General features: G+C 40.9%; 1 protein-coding gene across 7 annotated transcripts in view; it reads left to right on the top strand.

Annotated features, from left to right (window-relative positions):
• LOC139054351 (ras-related protein Rab-24-like) overlaps window positions 1-21473 on the top strand; it is a 39301-nt gene that overhangs the window by 12037 nt on the left and 5791 nt on the right. For 5 of the 7 annotated variants that reach the window (XM_070531222.1, XM_070531221.1, XM_070531218.1 and 2 more), the window contains 2 exons: window positions 3347-3497; window positions 14033-14095. The exons of 1 other annotated variant lie outside the window; for it this stretch is intronic. In XM_070531222.1, coding sequence (XP_070387323.1) covers window positions 3347-3497; window positions 14033-14095 — 214 coding nt within the window. The remainder of the gene's footprint in view (window positions 1-3346; window positions 3498-14032; window positions 14096-21473) is intronic. One more of the 7 variants, XM_070531224.1, reaches the window with a different exon arrangement.

Genomic DNA, 21473 nt, shown 5'->3' with positions numbered 1-21473 from the left:
ACACAACAATAACATGACTGCCTTCTACCTTTTGCTAATGCAACTGCAGTCTACAGAAAAACACTTGATGAGAGGTTCATAAACTGGAAAGTAGATGATTTCTCTTCCTGATTTTCAATTTCACCAGGAGTACATGCTGTACACTGTGCAGTCAGTTCTTTGCTTCGGCACATAGACGTCGCATGCCATTTTTGACATATCTTGCACCTAATGTTTGCCTTACATTTTTTAGCAGTATGGCAAGGCCTGGTACAGCGGAAACATCTGTTTGCTTCCTTGAGGTTCATTTTCTTATCTTCATAAGGCATAAGGTTTTCCTACAATCATCAGTGTAATGAGTAGTATTCTCGCAAAATATGCAAAACTTTTCAGCTGTACTTTGAAAATTAACAGTTCTTGTCTGCTGCTTACTCTCAGTTCTGTTGCCGTAGCTTTCTCTCCTTTCTGTCGATAATTCCTCTCTGCACTCTACCTGATCTTCTATGTATTTCATCAAGCGCCTAAGAATATCTTCTTGACGTAAAGCCACGTTCTGACCTTGTGCTGAAGATCTGCTGATCACTTCTCTTTGTTTTAACTGGAATCCAACGTACAGATCCACTGGCAAAGCTCTTTTGAGGATTAGAAGCAACATCGATGCATAGGACTTGTTTTTCAATCCTTAGGATTCCAATCCACGTATGTGCACTTGCACCTTTTGTGGCAGCTTTCTTAAACCGTCATGGCCGTTGCAGCTTGCCACTGTATTCAAGTTAGTTCTTTCATATGCATTTCTACCAGCACGTCATCTTTTCCGTACTTCTGCTTTAGTAGATCAATAACATTCGCATAGTTACTGTCAGAAAACTGTAGTACCTCCACGGCAGCTGCTGCTTTTCCGGTTAGTGATGACAGAAGGTACGTAAATTTCTTATTTTTGTTCAAGCCGGTTCTTTCACGCACAGCTGTTTCAAATTGCCGCCAAAATCTCTGCCATTTAATTTTATCGCTGTTAAACATCATTATTTCTAGCTTTGGTAGCTTCACTATTGTTGCTTGCTGTGGTTGTCTAGCTTCGCCATTAAAGTTGGGTTGCTCCCTCGCTGTTTCCCACATTTCTTGTCGAGAAAGGTACACGTTAATGCTGTGCAGAGCAGTTATTATCTTTAACTCGTACTCAGTGGTTTTCGCAAACTCCGAGTCAGCTGTTTCGGGTGTTATGAACTGCTCCATCTGCTTGTCTGCTTTCTTTAGTGAGTCTGCAGTACCATTAATCTGGCTGGCTATCAGTGACATCGCTGTAAGATCCTGATTTTTCTCCAGTTTCTTTTCAGCATCGCCCACTAAGTTTGTTATTTGTGTCCTCAGCATTTTTCGCTTTTTCAAAATCACTTCTCTATTCATCTTGAATAACTGAGGAAACTGCTGGTTGCTTACAGATTCCAGCGGTGAGACGTCATCTGAGTCTTGGTTGCCCTCTGTGTGTGTGCCGCTCCTTGCTGTCCAAGTCTCGCCTCGCTGCCGTTGGTTTGCCTTCGGGCCTTCTCTTTGTCCATCTTCTGTGGCCAGTCCGTCATTCTAGTAGTCCGTGGCCAGTCGGAAGAGGAGTAGCCGCTATCCTGGTCATGGCACCATGTCGCAGAAACGAGATGAGACAGCAGCGTTCAATGCGAATGAAACCAAGATTCTTCTTTTTATTGCTTTTTTAGTGCGCGCGCCTTTTGAGCCCGCCGTTTTCTTTCTTGTCTTGTCTGCTCCTATGAGTTTCAGTAGTCCTGGTTCTATTGGAAATTACTTTTGTGAATATTTTTTACCATACTTAAAGCAAAGTTGTGGACCCACAATTCTGCAATTATATAATGTCTTCCTTATGGAACTAGTAGGATTTGCCATTCTTACAAATCTCTGGTACACTTGAAGTCTTGAGGCAGTGCAACTAAAGAGTCACAAGCTTTTCGAGTAGAATGTATCCCCTCCATCTTTGATCAAGTAGAGTGTTATTCCATCTTCCCCTGCAACCTTTCCTTGCCTTGCAAAGCCTTTCTAACCTTATTGTTAATTACACATGGAACTGAGACCTTCAGTGCAAAGTAAACATTTCTCAGCTTTTTGTGGCTGTTATTGATATCGACAAATTGACAAAAGTGGTCCAAACAGTCCCTCACTAGCCACTGCAGTGACTAGTGAGTGACTGTGGAATTTTGTTGCTTTGCGTGAGGCTGCAGGTTTAAAAGACACATTTCAATGGGAGTGGAATGCAAAAATGCTGGTGTGCTTAAACTTATGACCTCTTAAGTACCTCCCAAATGGTCAATATTAATCGGGAACCCTTCACAATAGTGTCTTTCACAGCCATGAAATTGCTATTGGATGCTAAACCCATTTAATCAATTGAAATTATTGCTACAGTATAATCTAGGCATACACACTGTGGAAAATACATCAGAGAGGAGCAGTCTAGGTCTCCTCGGTCTGGCTTATGGTCTTGTCCTGTTGCTGCTGACAGTTCTTTCAAGCTGGTTCTGCTCTGGGGGACTTGGATTGCTTCCACAATGCTTGTACTGGCACCAGCAGCCTCTAGTGTATTGGGTGGGGGTCTACCCAGCAGAAATTTTCATACTAAGAATACCAGAGGAAAACATGCGTGTGCCACTGGTTTGGCTGTTCATCCAGCATGGGAATAATCAGCAGTCATATATTTGCTCGAACTTAGTTCTTCTGGTTTCGAACAACATTGTGGATGCTTGTATCAACATTTTTCAAGTTCACTTTTCATAGGAAATTTTTGTATGGCAACATTTAGTCTTATTTGACCTCTTACTTTCTGCCATTCAATGGTTTCAGAACATCATGTCCATAAATAGCCACTTTAAACATAAAAAATAACTGTGCATGCTGAACGCTACTTATCATCTAGATTTGCTGTCATGCATACTCAAAAGTTCTGTGATCTGTTTTTGCTAGATATTACACAGTGAAATGAAGTATTGGTAAAGAAATTTAACTGCTTTAAACAAATGTTGTGAAGCTAGTATGCAACACAATGGAAGCACACACACACACAAAAAGCTGCCGTGTGTTATGCACATGGATTCATGCCAGCTGGTAGAAAAAATGTTCTGTCACGATTCTCATTGTGGTTGAACAATTTCAGTGCCAAATTTTCTTCTATTAAACTTAGCAGGATACTGTGTTTACCCTGCACTTCCAATAATATGCTGTGACAGGAAAAGCCTAAAGAGGCCGCCACTCAGTATGAATGAAATGATTCTCTGCTTTAGCTAAAATCAACATCCTCAACATCATCGTCATCATCATGCTGCAAACTATTCAAGTGTAGCAATTAAAATATCATTTCTTTTTACAGAAGTGCCAAATTTTTCTTTGTGGCACGAAGAATGATTTAATCAAAGAAGAAGGAAAGTACAGGGCAATCAATTACCATGATGTGCTCGATTATGCAGATGAAATTGGTGCCAAAATGTTTGAAACCTCTAGTAAGACAGGAGAAGGCATTGGTAAGTTATGATTCTTTAGTGAGTTATTTTCCTTCTAGAACATTTTTCATGATTTTTCTTTTTGCATTACATTTTGAGTTTGAAGGCTCTTTGCATTCCCATAATGGAGCCAGGCAAATACAAGATTGGCTTACAGTTGAACCTTGCATTGAATTGCTGTGAAGGGGAATTAGCTCTAAAGGAAAGATGGACAACTCGAAATTTGTATTTTTACAAGATGTGCAGATTGTATATCTGTATGCCATGCATACCTTGGGCCCGAGAAGGCTGAAAGCAGTGTATTAAATGTAAGTCTTTGATATTTAGTAACAATAGATTTGGCATAATGATATCTGTGCCATAGAGATTACCAACCAAAGCAGCCATACATTAATTTACCCACCTATTTGGCGTGCGCACAGTCATGCAATAACAGACACAGATGAACTGGACACACTGATTCAGTAAAACTTAAGCTCTGAAGAAGAGTTTGCATTGAATAGCTAGGGCTCTTGAAACTCAATTTTTATTGTATTTGTATGTCAGGCCTCTGAACTCTGTGAACTTGCTCATTTGACTCATCAGCAAAAGATTGCAAAACCTATCCTGCACTTCAATTTATTTTCATGTTTCAATACCATACTGGGTGAAAGCTAAAATGCTTCCTTATTGGCTGCTTGACAAGCTACAATAATTGTTATAATTTTACAAAGTAAGTTTTGAACATTTGTTGACGTACTAGCGCCCAACACTACGAAATACTACTGGAAATAACAAAAAAAAAAATATCTTGCACATGGTGAATGTAGAGTGGACCTGTTAACCAACTGGTTTTCTTTTTTTTAGTTTGGGATCCCAAAACGTGTCCGTAGAAAAAAATAGTACCTAATGCCTTAAACTTAGTTACCATGTTTGTAGTACAAACAGTACAAACAGAGTTCATGTCGATGTTTCAGATATTAATCTTTTGCTCAAAACATGACTGTCTTGATGACTTCTGAGCACCTACACTAAATTGTAGTGCAGTGTATTGTGGGGGAACATGGGCAGACGGGCAAAGGTAATGGGTAACGATCACAGAGTTGCACTCAAGCATAGCAACCAAGAGCTCATATTGCCAATGGCTATGTAGCTTATTATTATTTATTATTTTCAAATACTGCAGCCTTTAATGGGGCGATCACAGCTAAATGCACATGTGCACAGGCACACACACTTGCACACAAAATTACAAGTGATAAACGAAAACAGTAGAAAACATTAAAATACAAGGCTAATAAATAATAGCTCCTCAGGAAAGCAATTTGTGGGGAGCATTCAGTCGCATTCAAGGATTCTTTCAAGGTTAAACATCTATTAGTACTACCAGGCAGATTGTTCCAATGTTCAAGAGTCCTAGGGAAGAACTGTATTAAGTGCATTGATGCAAGCGTAAAAGGAAATTAAGTTAAGATCATGACTTTTTCTTGTAGCTAGTGGCTTTGTACATTACAGGCAGATGTTGGACAAGGTGTAGTACTGTGAGCAAAGCAGGGAGTGTGGAAGCTTTAGAGACGCAATCATTCTCATTGAGTCTCCAAAGCTGGTGGAGTCTCTCTGCAAGTGAAGGAGTTAAGCCAAGAACATCCATATGAATGAGATGATGGTGAAAAGTTTCTATAAGAACGGGATTATATGAAATGAATAGCTTTTTTCTGAGCAGAGTCTATCTTGTTAATATAGGAAATTGTGTATGAGATTCAGATACTGGTAGTATCAGCATATTCAAACATGGGTTTTATGAGAGTATATTAAGTTATGAGTGTAGGTCCTGTGGAGCTACGAATAAGCCACTCTTTGCTTGTTTCTTTTTTTGTGCGTGAATTACAATAAAGCATTGTTATAATAAAGTTGAAGAGGGAGTAAAATTACTTAGTTTTAGCCTTTCAACGTTGGCTGAGGAGCAAGGAGACGGAGGCTAGTTATTATTGGGTATGCTGAAACAACTTCTGTGCACTTTCAAAAGGCTGCAGCTGGAATGGAAATAAGAGCATTTGTGTCAATTTATTCTTGTGGCATAGGTAAACAATTCATTTTGACGGTTATAGGGGATGTCGTGCTGACTGACTGTTGTTGCAATAAACTACTGCACAAGTGCAGTCAAGGGGTTCGTGGCTTTGCGTCCTGCTCTTATGTTCTTGGTGATCACGCAGGTTGCCAGGGTTGCGTAAACATTCAGGCAGAGCATTGCAGTCCTCCAATTTCATTCCACCCCAATCACTGGATGTGAGAAGACGCTTCTAAACAAATTTTAAGCGGGGCATCTAGTGATGAGTGTCATATGAAATCAGAGGCTTTCTGCACTCTGCCTGCATACTCATGAAATTCTGATGTGCCGCTGAACGATTAGTGAGAACATAAGAGCAAGTGAAAATTTGCAAACCCCTTAATTTGACTGTGTATGTGCAGCAGTTAATGACAGCCGCACTTAGGGGTCGCAGCATGTGCCGCAAGGCACACGCTCTGCTGTACGTATTTGATTCCTGAATTGGTATGTGACGCTGAATATCAAGGCACTGCTTGTCTTGTGCACAGAGTGCGGGAGTCGATGTCGGCGGTAGTGTGCTGTGATGAGGCAGAAGCGATAGAGTGTATAATGTAGCGGTATAGTGTGAGAGCAACCACCAACTTTGCACCTTGGCCATTTTGGTGCCTTGCCAGTTGGCCAACAGCTTTTTACACTGCTGAATCAAGCGAGTTACTAGCAACGTTGTGTATCACCAGAGTTACATCTAGTCAGTATGGAATTAACGGTAAATCACTGTTCTAGAATAAAAAAAAAAGGTTCATTCATTTTACCCATTTGTATAAAAGCTTAACTTCATTAAAATTAAATTCTAAATGCATGTGTTTCTACTGGTATTTCAAGGGGAATTGCGTTATCTTCGTCATATTCATTAGTTTGTTATAAATTTTGAATTTGTTAAGCCATTATGAAAAGGCAAATTGACGTACATGAAACAATATTTTCTCGACTGAAAGGAGCTTTACTATCACATTTGACAAGAAATAAACGGGGGGGGGGGGGTATACTGTAAGAGTCTACCTAATAAACTGTCCATTTCGGCTTCTGCTGAAGTGCTGATTGGCTGTGAGCAGGAGGCACGCACCCCCAGCCACCTTACTCCTCGCTGGTACAGCTCCAGCCAATCAGTGGCGGCTGAAATAGACAGTCCACTAAGTGGCCACTTACAGAATAACCCCCTGGTGTCATCTGCATAAATATGTATATCACAAAGCAAACTACTTGTGTTGTCATTTACAGATGTTGGCAGAAATTGGGCCACAATGTGTCACCTTGGATAACAGAAAATGATGTCTTTCAACTAATAATGAAGTTTTGTTGAATGATGCATATTTTTGGCTGTTTTCAAGATATTATGTGTCTATATTCAGTGCCAAACATGTATATCAAATTATTCAGACTTTTGCAGCACTAAGCTGCAAATATTGTACCAGTAGTTTTTTTTTAATCAATGACTATGCCCAATACAGAGTGATTTTGTTCAAATTTTCGTAAACTAAACTTTTTCGTTCCGTTCAGCAAAATCTAGAATGATCTTTTCTAAAACCACATAGTGAGTCCATTACTAAATTATGGTTGTTTATAGAAATGCAACATGTGAAAAAATTATGTTTTCTTGAAGTTTTGAAATGTAGGCAGTACTATATAGGAATTGGGCAGCCTGTAGTTATATAGTTTTTTTGTCGCCTTTCTTAAAAGCAACATTGACTCAATTCATAATTAAGCAGAAAAGATACTATTTGTGAAACAAAAATTAAAGATGTAGATGAGTGGGCTGTCAATAATCTGCACTACAAATTGAACTGGGTGAGCCTTTGCACCTAAAGAAATAACAAAAGCTACTACTCCTTTAGCCTCCTAATCATTGAAAGAGCCTTTAACTCGGATAAGAAAATTAAAGAAAACAATTCCATGCACGGAGGTTTGACGTGTCATATACATGTCATCTACTGTCAATCGTGACAGGTGGGAAACATAGAGGGAATTGCCAAATGATATTGGCAGTTCACTTGCCGTGATGTTTCTACAGTGAATACTCACTTCTATAATTAACATTTCTGCATCGCTGGTGCTGAAAAGGGATATTTTTTTTTTTTAATTGACTGGTCATAAGCTTATAGTTAACATAATCATTCTTAGCACATTTTTGTTACTGTGTTCAGGTGATTTAGGACTGCTTAAACGTCTTTAATAGCTCTGGATAACAATGTGTAAGGAATATGATCTGCAGTGAATACTTCATCCTAATTTCCTTTCGTGGATTTTTATAATGTATTCATAGTTTTCTAGCTTTCCAAGATTGCTTATACTGTTCCTGCTGAATTGTTTTTCATGTGTAGATTTAAATTTGGTAAAAAACACATTGAAAGGTATGTTTGCAATTTGGTATAAAGAAACACTAAAGATTATTTTGTCCTTTGTTTATTAATTTCCAAAGATTTTAATCCACAGTCCATCTATAAAGCATCAGATTTGATGGCTTCTATTCTTATTTTTTCTAAAAACACAAGTTGAAAGAAAAATAGAAACAGTCTATTTCGCAATCTTCTACCAAGACAGGAATTACAGCCAATCGTGCACAGGATGGTAGTAATATTTATTACAGTGGGTGCTAAAACAGTACCAAGATGTATCTTTGCCTTGACGCAGCTTCATTATGTTTCCTTAGCTAGCTAGTGTCACCCAAAATACAAGTGGATGAGGAGACCCCTGCATGCTGAGTATTCAACACATGGCTCTTTCCTTGAGCAAGATCTCTCCTTGGGTGCATACAGGAAGCCAGCATTGGAGTCTAAGTGGTGTTTATGCATGCCTAGAAAGATTCCACTTTGCAAACTGTTTCATTCTACCATGTACAAATGCAGGCTCTTATGTGCATACCTCCCTGCCGTGGCTCATCACATGGTTTCGAATTCACTTCAAAGCGCTGACTAGAGGCATTATCTAGGGTTTACATTGTATACCACAGATATAAGCGGGAGCCGATTCTGTTGAAGAGTGTGCTGGTGCTGTCACCTGTTTATTCTTGCTGCCTTTTTTGAAGCATCACAGATAAAAATACGATACGATATAAATACGCCATCGAAATGGGATGGAATTAAATAAGGTTTCACTGAATGTTGGTGTGGCCAACAAAAATGTGAAGATATCAACCAGTCAACCACCCAGTGTGAAATTGATCGCTTAGATTACGTGATAAAACTTCAGTTTTATGTGGAGCTTGTAAGCAAATGCTAAATAATATAGATGGTTGGGCAGTTATTCTTGTAAATTAATAATAGTGCTCATTAAGCTTAAGGTTTAGATAGTGAATTTACCTGACTTGCCATGGAGGAATTTACTATCATATCAATGTTTACATCACTGCCACAAACTACGTTTAACTTGTTAATGCCTGCTGTAGTGAAAAATACCTTCAAAATAATGTAAGAAAAATTACATTTCAGAGGGTGATATACCACTGATTTAAATTAGTTGTTCAGATTAACAGACAATATGTTATACTTGTTGTCGAAGTGAGCGAGTGCTAATGTAATCAATAACTTCTCTTCCCTGGCTATGACACCTTGCAATGTGCTATTTGGATGAATTAAATAAAATACATTTATCTAGGCAAACTACTTGAAACGCTTTTGTTGTCATATCATGTACGGAATATCATAGTCATCGTAAAGCAACAATATCATCGCTATCATCATCCGTCAATTTTTATGTCCACTGCAAGACAAAGGCCTCTCCCTGCGATCTCCAATTACTCCTCTTCTGCGCCAACTGATTCCAACTTGTGCCTGCAAATTTCCTTATTTAATCACCTCACCTAGTTTTCTGCCATCCTCGACTGCGCTTTCCTTCTCTTGGCACCCATTCTGTAACTCTAATGGTCTACCGGTTATCCATCCTACGCATTAGATGGCCTGCCCAGCTCCATTTTTTTCTTATTGTCAGTTAGAATATCGGCTATCCCCGTTTGCACTCTGATCCACTGTGCTCTCTTCCTGTCTCTTAACATTACATCTAACATTTTTCGATCCATCGCGCTTTGCGCAGTCCTTAACTTGGTCTCGAGCTTCTTTGTCAACCTCCAAGTTTCTTCCCCATATGTTAGCTCCGGTAGAATGCAGTGATTGTACACCTTTCTTTTCAATGATAGTGGTAAGGCTCTCAGTCAGGATCTGGCAATGCCCACCGTATGCACTCCAACCCATCTTTATTCTTCTGTAAATTTCCTTCTCATGATCAGGGTCCCTTGTGAGTAATTGACCTAGATAAACATACTCCTTTACAGACTCAGGCTGACTAGCGATCCTGAACTCTTGTTCCCTTGCCCAGCTATTGATGATTATATTTGTCTTCTGCATATTAATCTTTAACCCCACTCTTATACTCTCTCTCTGTTAAGGTCCTGAATCATTTGTTGTAACTCGTCCCCGGTGTTGCTGAACAGCACAATGTCATCTGTAAACCAAAGGTTGCTGAGCCCCCTTTTTTCTCGTTCATTACATAACGAGGGTCTCGAATCCGGCAACATTGATGCCTTCAGGTAGCATTGTGGGTTTATTGACCAGTTGCCTTCACCCAAACAGATTACGTACTCGTGACGCCTGCGGCAGAAAGGATGTTCCACATTCGCCGCCAGCGTTTGTGAGTGGTGGCGCTGGCTATAACACTCCCAGGGTTAGTTGTAGTAAAACATAAAAGCCCAAAAAAGTGGATGGGGAAACGGTGCCGTGGTAGCTCAATTGGTTAGAGCACCGCACGCTTAATGCGAAGACATGGGATCGTTCCCCCCCTGCGGCAAGTTGTTTTTTCATCCACTTTCAATTCCATTAATTCATCATTTCTTTAATTAAATTAGTAAGTACAAGTAATTTTCCTTATGTTGTCCTTGGCGTCTTTGTTGGCTTCTCATGATATACAGTATGTATAATACTTCAAGGTTACCAAGCTATCGCAAGCTTTCATGGTAGTTCACAGGATTTCTTATGGAGTGACCTGTCATAACACTGCATTTTCTCACTCTCTTCGCTTCCATGCCTGTACTGGCTGTGACAAATTTTAAGCATGCTTCTTACCAGACTCTCAGTTGCTTCCTTGTTTCCACTCCTGTGTCTGTGTTTCTGGTTCTATCTTTCTGGTTCCTTGCCTTTTCCTCCACTTGTGACTTTTCAGGGAAACTGTCCAAAGTATGCCTTTTACTGTCTGACACCTAAGTGTCTTTAAAAGACAGGTGCAACAAGCACAAACATGTGCATACAACTTTATGGGCAAGATTGTAAGTTGAAGTTAAAGGTCTGTCTGGTCAGGATGGAATGTGGCAGAAGCAGCTGCAATGATTTATTTTGAACAAGGCTCCCATAACGAAGCTTAAACTTTTTGTTTTTGTTAGTGTTGTACGCACTAACCATGCCACATGGGTGAAGTTAATGCCATTTAATGTCTCTAACCTTAAAGACCAACTCTAACGAAATTGCACTTTGTATTATGCAAGCAATTGTGGCAAAGCTACAGGGCTAGTAGTTGTCGGATTTTTGTATTAACAGCTTCTAAGTACCAACTCAGCAGGCAATGCGTGCACCTGGTGCTTAGAGAACCTAACACAAATCCTACCACCGTGCCTCCGCAATTTTCATTGGTCTGCGGTCGCTGTCTAATCTTGGAGGACATTCTGAGGAGCTGCACTGGTTCACAGCATTTTATGTTCTGTCATTTCCTGCGAGTGGTAATGGTGCTACCTTGTTTTTTTTTTATCAGAAATGCTTATTTTTGTAAGCTTTTCACAATGCATTCACTCATATTTTTAATGTTGCAATTCTCACAGAGACTGTTATTTTTCCACACTACCTGCAACTAGGCTTTGATGCCATCCAAATTTTTGTTGCAGTTGACCTTTAAGTTACTTAATTCCATTAGATCTAATGTTGGTGCTGCATACACATTTTTAACAAAATTACATGACATGATAATAGTAGCGGCAGTGCCCACAGTAAGCTTGTTTGCAATTGTAATGTTAAAAAAAATTTAGCACGTAAAAGTGCTAGAAATATCACTCAAAATATCAATATTCACATCTTATGTAGGATAATTTCAGTTCATTTCAGAGTTATGTTTTTTTGTGTGGAGTTGGAACTGTTAACAAATGGTCACAGTATGCATTTGACAGAAACCGAATGAGTTGTGAGAATTAAGTTATAAGTTATAAGCATTAAGTTATAAGCTCATTATGTATGTTTGTGGGGCACAACAGAAATATACCCGCCGTGGTTGCTCAGTGGCTATGGTATTGGGCTGTTGAGCACGAAGTCGCGGGATCGAATCCCGGCCACGGCAGCCACATTTCGATGGGGGCAAAATGCGAAAACACCCGTGTACTTAAATTTAGGTGCACGTTAAAGAACCCCAGGTGGTCTAAATTTCCGGAGTCCTCTACTACGGTGTGCCTCATAATCAGATAAACCCCATAATTTAATCTAATTTTTTTTTAACAACAGAAATAGCATTAAACTTTAAGGCATTGAGTAGTAATGTGATATCTTGTGCCTTATTACATGAGTATTATCTCTTACCAAGGCTGTTCAGAAGATCTATGCTTCCCTAAAATAGTACTATTTGGCTTAGATGTTCACCATTGTGCAACCACGGGAGTGGAGAGGCTCCTTTAGCATTTTCAAGAAATATTGTGGTTTATTCTAAAGTAAATACTCGTACAGTGGAGTAGTTACTTTCAACTCTGTCATGCTGTTTCATTGCAGGAGTCTGCTGAGGGGAATAAACACAGAATTGTACGCCATGGTCTTTTCTATAGTCGAGCTTTGCTCTGCGCTGACCTCCCTTAACTAACATTTCTGCAAAATAATTGTATTCTTGAAAGTTTTATGCTCTTTTGTTTCTCCTAAAAATGCTGTCCTTCCATAGGAATGAATGGACTGCAGGTTAGTTGGCACTGCATGAAATAATGTGCTTGAATTAGTATAGTTGCATTGTTTTTTAATTGAGTAGAGTGAGTTTTGCTAAAGCTATGCTTGTATGGCATGTACCATTTTTGCACGAATATAACTTTTTAATTACCAGCCATCGCAACTACCTTGCCTTGTATTTGGAACTATGCTTTGAATATGACACAGTCCCCCTCTTCCACTTTGAAAGGACACTAGAGAGCAGCACTAAATCTCTTTGTAAGGTATATTTTAAAAGTTCTAATTTATTTTGGGGCGAAGGGCTGATCACTAGTGGAGAAAATGAAGGCCAAACAATTTCATGTTTTCATTGAGTTTCATGTCAAAATCTCAAGTGCATCAGTGTGATGTCACGAGTTTCAAGGTACTTTATCATACTTGGGTCATTTCGGTGCAGGAAACAATGTTGAAATGTGCTAGGTTGTGTCTTTGCATTTTTTTTAAATGCAATGTACTCCTCCCTTACCGATAAACAATAAACTAGACTTCACTATAGACACTTTCAAAATACATGATGTCACAACACACTGGTACAAGAACATTGGGGTATTGTTGCCACCTCTCTTGGTCAGAGCAGTCATTTTGCTACTTCAGAATTGTGGTTTAGTAGTACTGCTCAACTTCATATTTCTCTTTAGTGTCCTTTTAATGTTTCAACTTGCAGCTAGCTCGGACAGTGGCATTTTATCTCTATGGGCGAGCCTAACTAATGGTGGCAGGAGGAATGTCTGTGAACATTGAGAGGCACCAATTAGAATGGTGGTGCAGGATGCAAAGGGGTACAACTACAGTAAGAAAGCCTACCTGGGGACTTCAGATCTAGCGGCACAATCCACTCATACGATCAGCTTCCACCTCTCAATGTAGAGAATATATAGTCATACCATGTAAACAAAGCTGCCCAGGCATATGCAATATCAGTTCAATGCAACATGCTTCTTGTAGAATGTTTGAAGAATGGCATGATAGGTGATTTCATTACTGTGATGCGCATTCTATTGGGCCTTGGCTTGTGCAGATATGTTAAGGTTATGCATAGTCCACTGCACTATCCTAAAAGGCTGTGCAACATGAATTCAATGGCGCTGCATGTCCTTAGTTCACTTTATTAGTTTAAAAATTTTCAGTCAGAAATCTTGTGTCACATTATATTGACTGCCACATTACGTTAACGCAGTTATTGTAACTTTTATGCCTGATTATGTGAACATCGTGTTGGAACTTACAGCAGCAATACCGTAAATGCATGATCTCTAAAAACAAAGCAAGCGCATGAACTCCTGTGAAATACTTAAAACCTATGAATAAATTATTGCTCTGTGTGTGTGTGTGTGTGTGTGTGTGTGTGTGTGTGTGTGCGTGCGCGTGTGTGTGCGCGCGCGCGTGCGTGCGCGTGTGTGTGCGTGCGCGTGTGTGTGTGTTTTTCATGCAAAAAGGAAGTAAAATAACTGTTTACGACAGGCCAATATCTGCTATTAGTATTGCAGGTCTGTTGGTTTTACTCTTTCATAAAACACTATATTACACTTCTTTTGCAGCTGAACTCTTTTGTCAAATTGCTAAGGACCATATAGAGGCCATGTCCACGTCAAGGAACAAACGTAAGATTTTTGGAAAGTGTGAATTTAACTGTCCCCTTGCTATACTTATTTCCTTCCTGACTGCCTGACTGCTGTTGTTTTCCTTGCTAGGTGAACCTCCTACACATTGGTTTGATCATGCCTCCCACAGGAAATTAAAGAAATATGGTCCCCGCAGGGGCGTCTGCGTCAGCAGGCGTTTGGTGTGTTGCGACACCACGGACCTGAGCACATGAGGATTGGAACTTCCCGCGTGTAGTCATAAATGGCTTAGCTGTGTCTTGGGAAAATGGGATCCTGGGTGTTGAGCCGATGCCGGTTGTTCAAACCATTAAGGCCCCCCCAGCAGAGGTAACACACCTTTTTGGCCTCTGCTTCAGATAGACGATGCCTCCAGACTGACCTACCTGGAGGAAATCGGCAGACCTTTTCCTGTCCTCTTCAATCTTTTTTCCTTTCTCTCTTGCCTTTTCATCTTTCCTATCTTTTAGTCACTTCTCGCTTCTGAATTTCCGGGTGGCAAGGGTTAACCTTGTCTGTGTAGCCAACCTTGGGTATACCATATTTGTTTATAGTAGTGGTGTACAGCTGGCCTTTCGAGGTGCTGCAGCATCCCCTCGTTGGGCTCCATGATGGGTGGCTACTATTGCTGCCAAAAAATTAACCTTTCACATATGGCAAGTTCCTTTCCCCTACTCCCTGAATGCCCTTGAAAACGAGGGTGCACTGAAGAAGTTTTCAAGTTTGTTGGCCGACATGGTGACAATTTTCCCCGATTTCATGTGATACATTCTGAGAAAACAGAAAAGGCAGCGAGAAATGATCTCACTTTTCGGGATTGCAAAAACACTTGACTGAAACTTTTGGCTCTCCTTCTGGACCTACACAACAAGAAGCAACTCAAAAAACTGCCTAATATAGTTTCATTCAGGGATCTCCCAGTGACAGTGACCCAGCACCTCACTATGAACACCATCCTTGGTGTTGTTTCTGATGCTTATATGATGGGGCAGACCAAAGCTGAACTACTAGAGGGCTGAAGTGATCAGAATGTGATAAATGCCAAGAGAATTTAGAGGAGGCGTGATGGCAGAGAGATTGAAATAAAGCACTTAATATTAACGGATCAAATATGCAGCCCGAGACCATTGAGGTAGGGTACATAAAGATCCGGTTCAGACCATACATCCCTGATCCTCTCCAATGCTTTAATTGCCATAGATTTGGCCACAGCTCACAGAACTGCCAAGGCTGCAAGACTAGTGCTAAATGTAGTGCCCAAGAACACCCATGTGACAATTGCGAGAATGCTCCACGTTGCACGAATTGTGATAGGTTGCATGCCGCATACTCACGGTCCTGCCCATCCTGGAAAAAGGGAAAAATAATAGCAACAATTAAAGTGAAGAAAAACGTATTCAAGGAGGCAGGTAGCGTACCTGCCAAAGAAGTGCCTTGTCGAAGTGGTGCGTCAGGGGGCAGTGCCAGAACGGCCTCCGGCAACTGTCTTGCCCACACATAGTGAGCCAACAGGGACGCCATCCACCTTCCTCCCCCCCCCCCCCCATTGCGGCTCTCGGGGGGGGGGGGGGGGATGGCATTGACTTCCGGCCAGAAAGGACAATGGCCAGAAAGGGCCATTGACCTCCGGGCTGGTGGCCTCAAGGGTCTCGTCCCCTGAGAGGAGGCCTTCTTTTGAAACGCACCGCTCGCAAGAGCATGTGTCCAACACCTCTGAAGAGGCAATGGACAAAACACCCACCTTGACGACGGTGCCCTTAGCACCTTAGGATCGGCACAAATCTCTGCTCCAGAAGAGACAAACCTCGCATCATGGTGCCCAGGAAGGGCTCTGTGAGCTTACTAGTTTCTCTTACATACACAGCACAAAAACCCTTTCATCATGGACATACAAATATTACAGTCAAACGTCGGAGGACTCTTCCACAGCCTTGATAGCAATAAAGTTGTTAGACATCGCGACGAAAGTTTTGGAAGTGAGGCGTTTCGGATATTGCAGACTTCGGATAAAACTGATGTTTTTTGCCGGGTTATCAGGGTCCATTGTGACGAGAGTCGACTGTACTCCCAAATAATCATCTTGGTAAAACAGATTTTTATAACCTCACTGATCAGCTTCCAGAACCCTGCATACTTGTGGGCGATTTTAATGCTCACAACATTTGGGGAGATTCGCAATGTGATGCAAGGTATCGGCTTGTAGAAAACATCCTTGTGAACTCTGGTGTGTGCCCCTTCAATAAGACGCACCAGGCGGTTCTGAGAATCTCTGGATCCGGACAGGTCGCCAATGGAAACTTACCCTGTCAACCTTCAACACCCGAACTTTGTCAAGTGAGGCTAGCTTAGCAGGACTCTTTGAGGAACTATCAGACATTGTTTGGAATATCATCAGCCTTAGTGAGATTAGAACAACTGGAGAGGGTCAGACAGTGCTGACTAATGGCCATGTCCTCTGCTATAGAGGTCTCCCAGATAAGAAGCAGTACGGGGTAGGATTCCTAATCCATAAGGACATAGTGCGCAACATTGACGAATTGTATAGCATTAATGAGAGGGTAGCAGTAGTCGTAATCAAACTTAATACGAGGTATAGATTAAAGGTAGTACGAGCCTACGGTCCAACGTCCACTCATGATGATTATGAAGTAGATGAATTTTATTAAGATGTTGAATTAGCTATGAGAAAAGTGCAAACTCAGTATACTGTAGTAATGGGCGACTTCAATGCAAAAGTGGGGAAAAAGCAGGCTGGTGAACAAACACTTGGCAACTAAGGCGTCGATTCTAACAACACTAGAGTAGAGATGCTGGTAGAATTCGCAGAAAGTAATAAGCTGCAAATAATGAACACCTGCTTCGGGAAGCATTGGAACAAAAAGTGGACCTGGAAAGGCCCTAATGATGAAACAAGAAATGAAATTGATTTCATACTTTCTGCCAATCCCAGTAGAGTGCAGGATGTATAAGTGTTAGCTAGGGCAAAGTGCAGTGATCATAAGTTAGGATTCGCCTCAATTTGAAGAGAAAAACGTAAAATTGGTCAAGAAGAAACAGGCCAACCTAGGCGCACGCAGTAAGGGTAAAACCAGTCCATTTCAGGTTGACACTTGCAAACAAATATGCATCCTTAGAACAGAGAGATAAAGATAACATAGAGGCAATGAATGAAACCGTAACTAGGCTGGCTTCAGGAGCAGCAGTTGAAGTGGGAGGCAAGGCACCAAGGCAATCAGTAGGTAAGCTCTCCCAAGTAACAAAGGACCTAATAAAGAAACGACAAAGAAGGAAAGTGTCCAGCTCACGAGATAAGACAGAATTCTCGGAACTGTCAAAACTGATCAACCAGGCAAAATTAAAGGATATTTGAAATTATAACGTGAGAAAGACCGAGGAAGCTGTAAAATATGGACGCAGCTTGAAATCAGTGAGAAGGAAACTTGAGATAGGACAAACCAAGTTGTATGCACTGAAAGATAAGCAGGGTAATATCATCAGCAATCTCAAAGGTATAGTAAAAGCAGCGGAAGAATTCTATACTGACCTATACAGTACCCAGAGGAGCCACGATACTTCCATTCAAAGCAGTAATGAACAGGTTGCAGAGGCTCCCTCTATAGCTAGTGATGAGGTGAGAAGGGCCTTGCAAGGTATGAAACGGGGAAAAGCAGCAGTAGGAGATGGAATAACAGTCGAGTTAATCAAATATGGAGGAGACAATGATTCAAAACTGGTGGCTGTCCATACGAAGTGTCTATCTACTTCAAGGGTCCCAGGAAACTGGAAGAATGCAAACATTATACTGATCCACAAAAAGAGAGATGATAATGAATTGAAAAATTATAGGCCCATTAGCTTACTCCCCATATTATATAAAATATTCACCAAAATAATTTGCAATAGAATAAGGGCAACGCTGGACTTCGGTCACCCAAGGGTACAGGCTGGCTTCAGGAAGGGATACTCTACAATCGATCACATCCATGTCATCAATCAGATAATCGAGAAATCCGCAGAGTGCAATCAGCCTCTTTATATGGCTTTCATAGATTATGAAAAGGCATTTGATTCAGTAGAGCTGCCAGCAGTCATAGCGGCATTACATAATCAAGGAGTACAGGCTGCTTACGTAAATATCTTTGAAAAATATCTACAGAGATTCCACAGTTACCTTAATTCTCCACAAGAAAAGTAGGACGATACCTATGAAGAAGGGGGTCAGACAAGGCGACACAATCTCTCCAATGCTATTCACTGTGTGCTTGGAAGAAGTATTCAAGCTTCTAAACTGGGAAGGCTTAGGAAAAAGGATCGACAGTGAATATCTTGACAAGGCAACCTTCGGTTTGCCAATGACATTGTTCTATTCAGCAATACTGCAGACAAGTTGCAACAAATGATTCAGGACCTTAACAGTGAGAGCTTAAGAGTGGGGTTGAAGATTAATGTGCAGAAGACAAAGATAATGGTGAATAACCGGGCAAGGGAACAAGAGTTTAGGATCGCCAGTCAGCCTCTAGAGTCTGTGAAGGAGTATGTTTACCTAGGTGAATTAATCACAGAGAACCCTGACCATGAAAAGGAAATTCACAGAAGATTAAAAATGGGTTGGAGCGCGCATGGCAGACATACTCAACTCCTGACTGGATGCTTACGATTATCATTCAAAAGGAAGGTGTACAATCGGTGCATTTTACCAGTGCTGACATATGGGGCAGAAACTTGGAGAATGACAAAGCAGCTCGAAAACAAAATAAGGACTGTGGCAAAGAGCAATGGAACGAAGAATGCTAGGCATAACATTAAGAGACAAGAAGAGAGTAGCTTGGATCGGAGAGCAAATGGGTATAGCCAATATTCTAATTGACATTAAGAGAAAAGGATGGACCTGGGCAGGTCATGTAGATAACAGGTGAACGATTAGGGTTACAGAATGGGTACCAAGAGAAGGGAAGCGTAGTCGGGGACAGCAGAAGACTAGGTGGGGTGATGAAATTAGGAAATTCGTGGGCACTAGCTGGAATTGGCTGGTGCAGGTTAGGGATAATTAGGGATTCAGGAAGAGGCCTTTGTCCTGCAGTGGACATAAAATAGGCTGATGATGATGATGACTATTCAGCTTCCAGTACTCTGCATACTTGTGGGCGATTTTAATGCTCATAACACTTTGTGGGGAAATTAGCGATGTGATGCAAGAGATCGACTTGTAGAAAACTTCCTTGTGAACACTGGTGTGTGCCTCTTCAATAAGAAGGAAGCAACATATTACAATATTCATCATAATTCATATTTATCAATAGACCTGTTGATTGCCTCTGCTTCTCTTATCCCTGATTTAGAATGGCATGTAATCAAAAATGCATTTGATAGTGTCCTCTTCCCAGTAACTCTAATCTTAGTAACACAATGTAACTCCCCTCCACATGTCTCTCGCTAGAAACTAACCTTGGCTGGTAGAAATGTTTTAAGGAATGCACTTGCTTATCACGAGATTTTATGAATAAATTTAGTATAGATCATGCTGTATCATATTGTACCGCTTTTATTATTCATGCAGCAGAAAAGTTCATCCCTCAAACAAAAGGTCATTCAAGTGGAAGACGAGTTCCCTGGTGGAATGATGACTCCAGACAAGCTCGAAAGGAACAAAACACAGCGTGGGGCATTCTGTGCTGATACCCAATTGTAGAAAACCTTGTTGAAGTACAGCCTAAATCACAGGAAAGGCACATGTGACGGCAGGTTAGGAAAGCAAGCTGGGAGCGATTACTTTCGGAAATCAGTTTGTAGAGCTAAGAAACAAAAGTGTGAAATGCACTCGGAAGACTAGAGAGACAGCAACGGCATTTGCTGCCCTTGGTAAATAATCAAGGAAACAGGTTGGAAGACCAGGCAGACGCTCTTGGTAAACATTGTGACCTATCCTTGGTAACAAGCTACCACCCCATAGCGCTATGAGCTGCCTGTGTAAGCTTTTCTAAAAAATGATAAATTTCCATCTTTTGCATTTCCTAGAGTCAAACAATATGCTTGATCCCGATACCAATGTGGTTTTTGAGAAGGCCGGTCCACAACAGACCATCTTGTGCACATTGAGGCAAACATCCACGATGCATTTGCCCATAAGCAATACTTGTCAGTTTTTCTAGGTATGGAAAAGGCCTATGACACCACATGGTGCTACGACATTATCAGATACCTATTGGGAATGGGTATTCATGGCAACATACTTAGCATAATTGAAAGCTATCTCTCACACTGTACTTTACGTGTTAGAATTAGTAATGCTCTGTCTTGGTAATTTTCACAGAAAACTGGGGTACCTCAGGCTGGCGTACTTACCTGTGCCCCTTTTCATTGTTAAAATGAGTGCTTTATGCCCATGTATTCCACTTGGTATGTTTTATTCAGCATATGTCAATGATGTGCAGATTGGATTTAAATTGTGTAACATTACAGTCTGCGAGTGACACATTCAGTTCGGGTTGAACAAAGTCTCAACATGGGCAAATCAGAACGGCTTTAAGCTGAACCCCCTGAAAAGCTCCTGCGTTGTCCTTACAAGGAAGAGGAGGCCTTGTGCCAGAGCTGAGCATCCAGCTTCATGGTCAGTGCTTATTTTGAACACACAGCACAAATTTCTTGGTGTCATACTTGACTTTAAACTTACATTCATGTCACATATAAAGTACCTGAAAGCCAAATTTTGAAAAACAATGAACATTCTTTGATTTCTTGCACCCGTGGTATGGGGCAGTGACAGGGTTTGCTTAATGAACCTGTACAAGAGCCTCATACGGTTACATCTGGATTATGGTTCCGTGGTGTATCACTCTGCTGCTCCAAGTACATTGAAGCTTTGGATCCCATTCACCATTTAGGTATTTGCCTGGCTGTAGATGCCTTCAGAACAAGCCCTACCTATACAGATTTTATATGTAACATTTAATTAGTGGTCACTCCACTTGCAAAGAACATGCATAGATTTGCATCTTTCCTCAAGTGCACTCTAATCCTGAGCACCTGTGTTATACTACCATTAACATTTGAGGTCTGCCACACTATTTCAAAACCATCCTTCAATCAGAAAGCATTTCTTACCACATGTGAGGAAGCTGAATGAAGAAATGAATGTACCACTACATGTGCATCCACTGATGGCTCCAACAAGCCTGTTGCCACCATGGCTGTGGCAACTGATATAATGCGGCACATCATTTGTTGAAGTTACAAAGCATGCTCCAGAGATGCACATTCGTATGCACTTTCTAGAACTCCAGTTGAAGTACTTCTGTCCTGAATTTTATACCAACGCATCAGAGTCACCAAATGGCATATCCTGCATGGTATTTGTGTGATCCTTTTCAGAATGCAACGT

Source organism: Dermacentor albipictus, chromosome 1 (genome assembly GCF_038994185.2).
Source record: "Dermacentor albipictus isolate Rhodes 1998 colony chromosome 1, USDA_Dalb.pri_finalv2, whole genome shotgun sequence".
NCBI lineage: Eukaryota > Metazoa > Arthropoda > Arachnida > Ixodida > Ixodidae > Dermacentor > Dermacentor albipictus.
The sequence above is the reverse complement of the archived record's forward strand: the minus strand, read 5'-3'. Positions and strand labels throughout refer to the sequence as shown.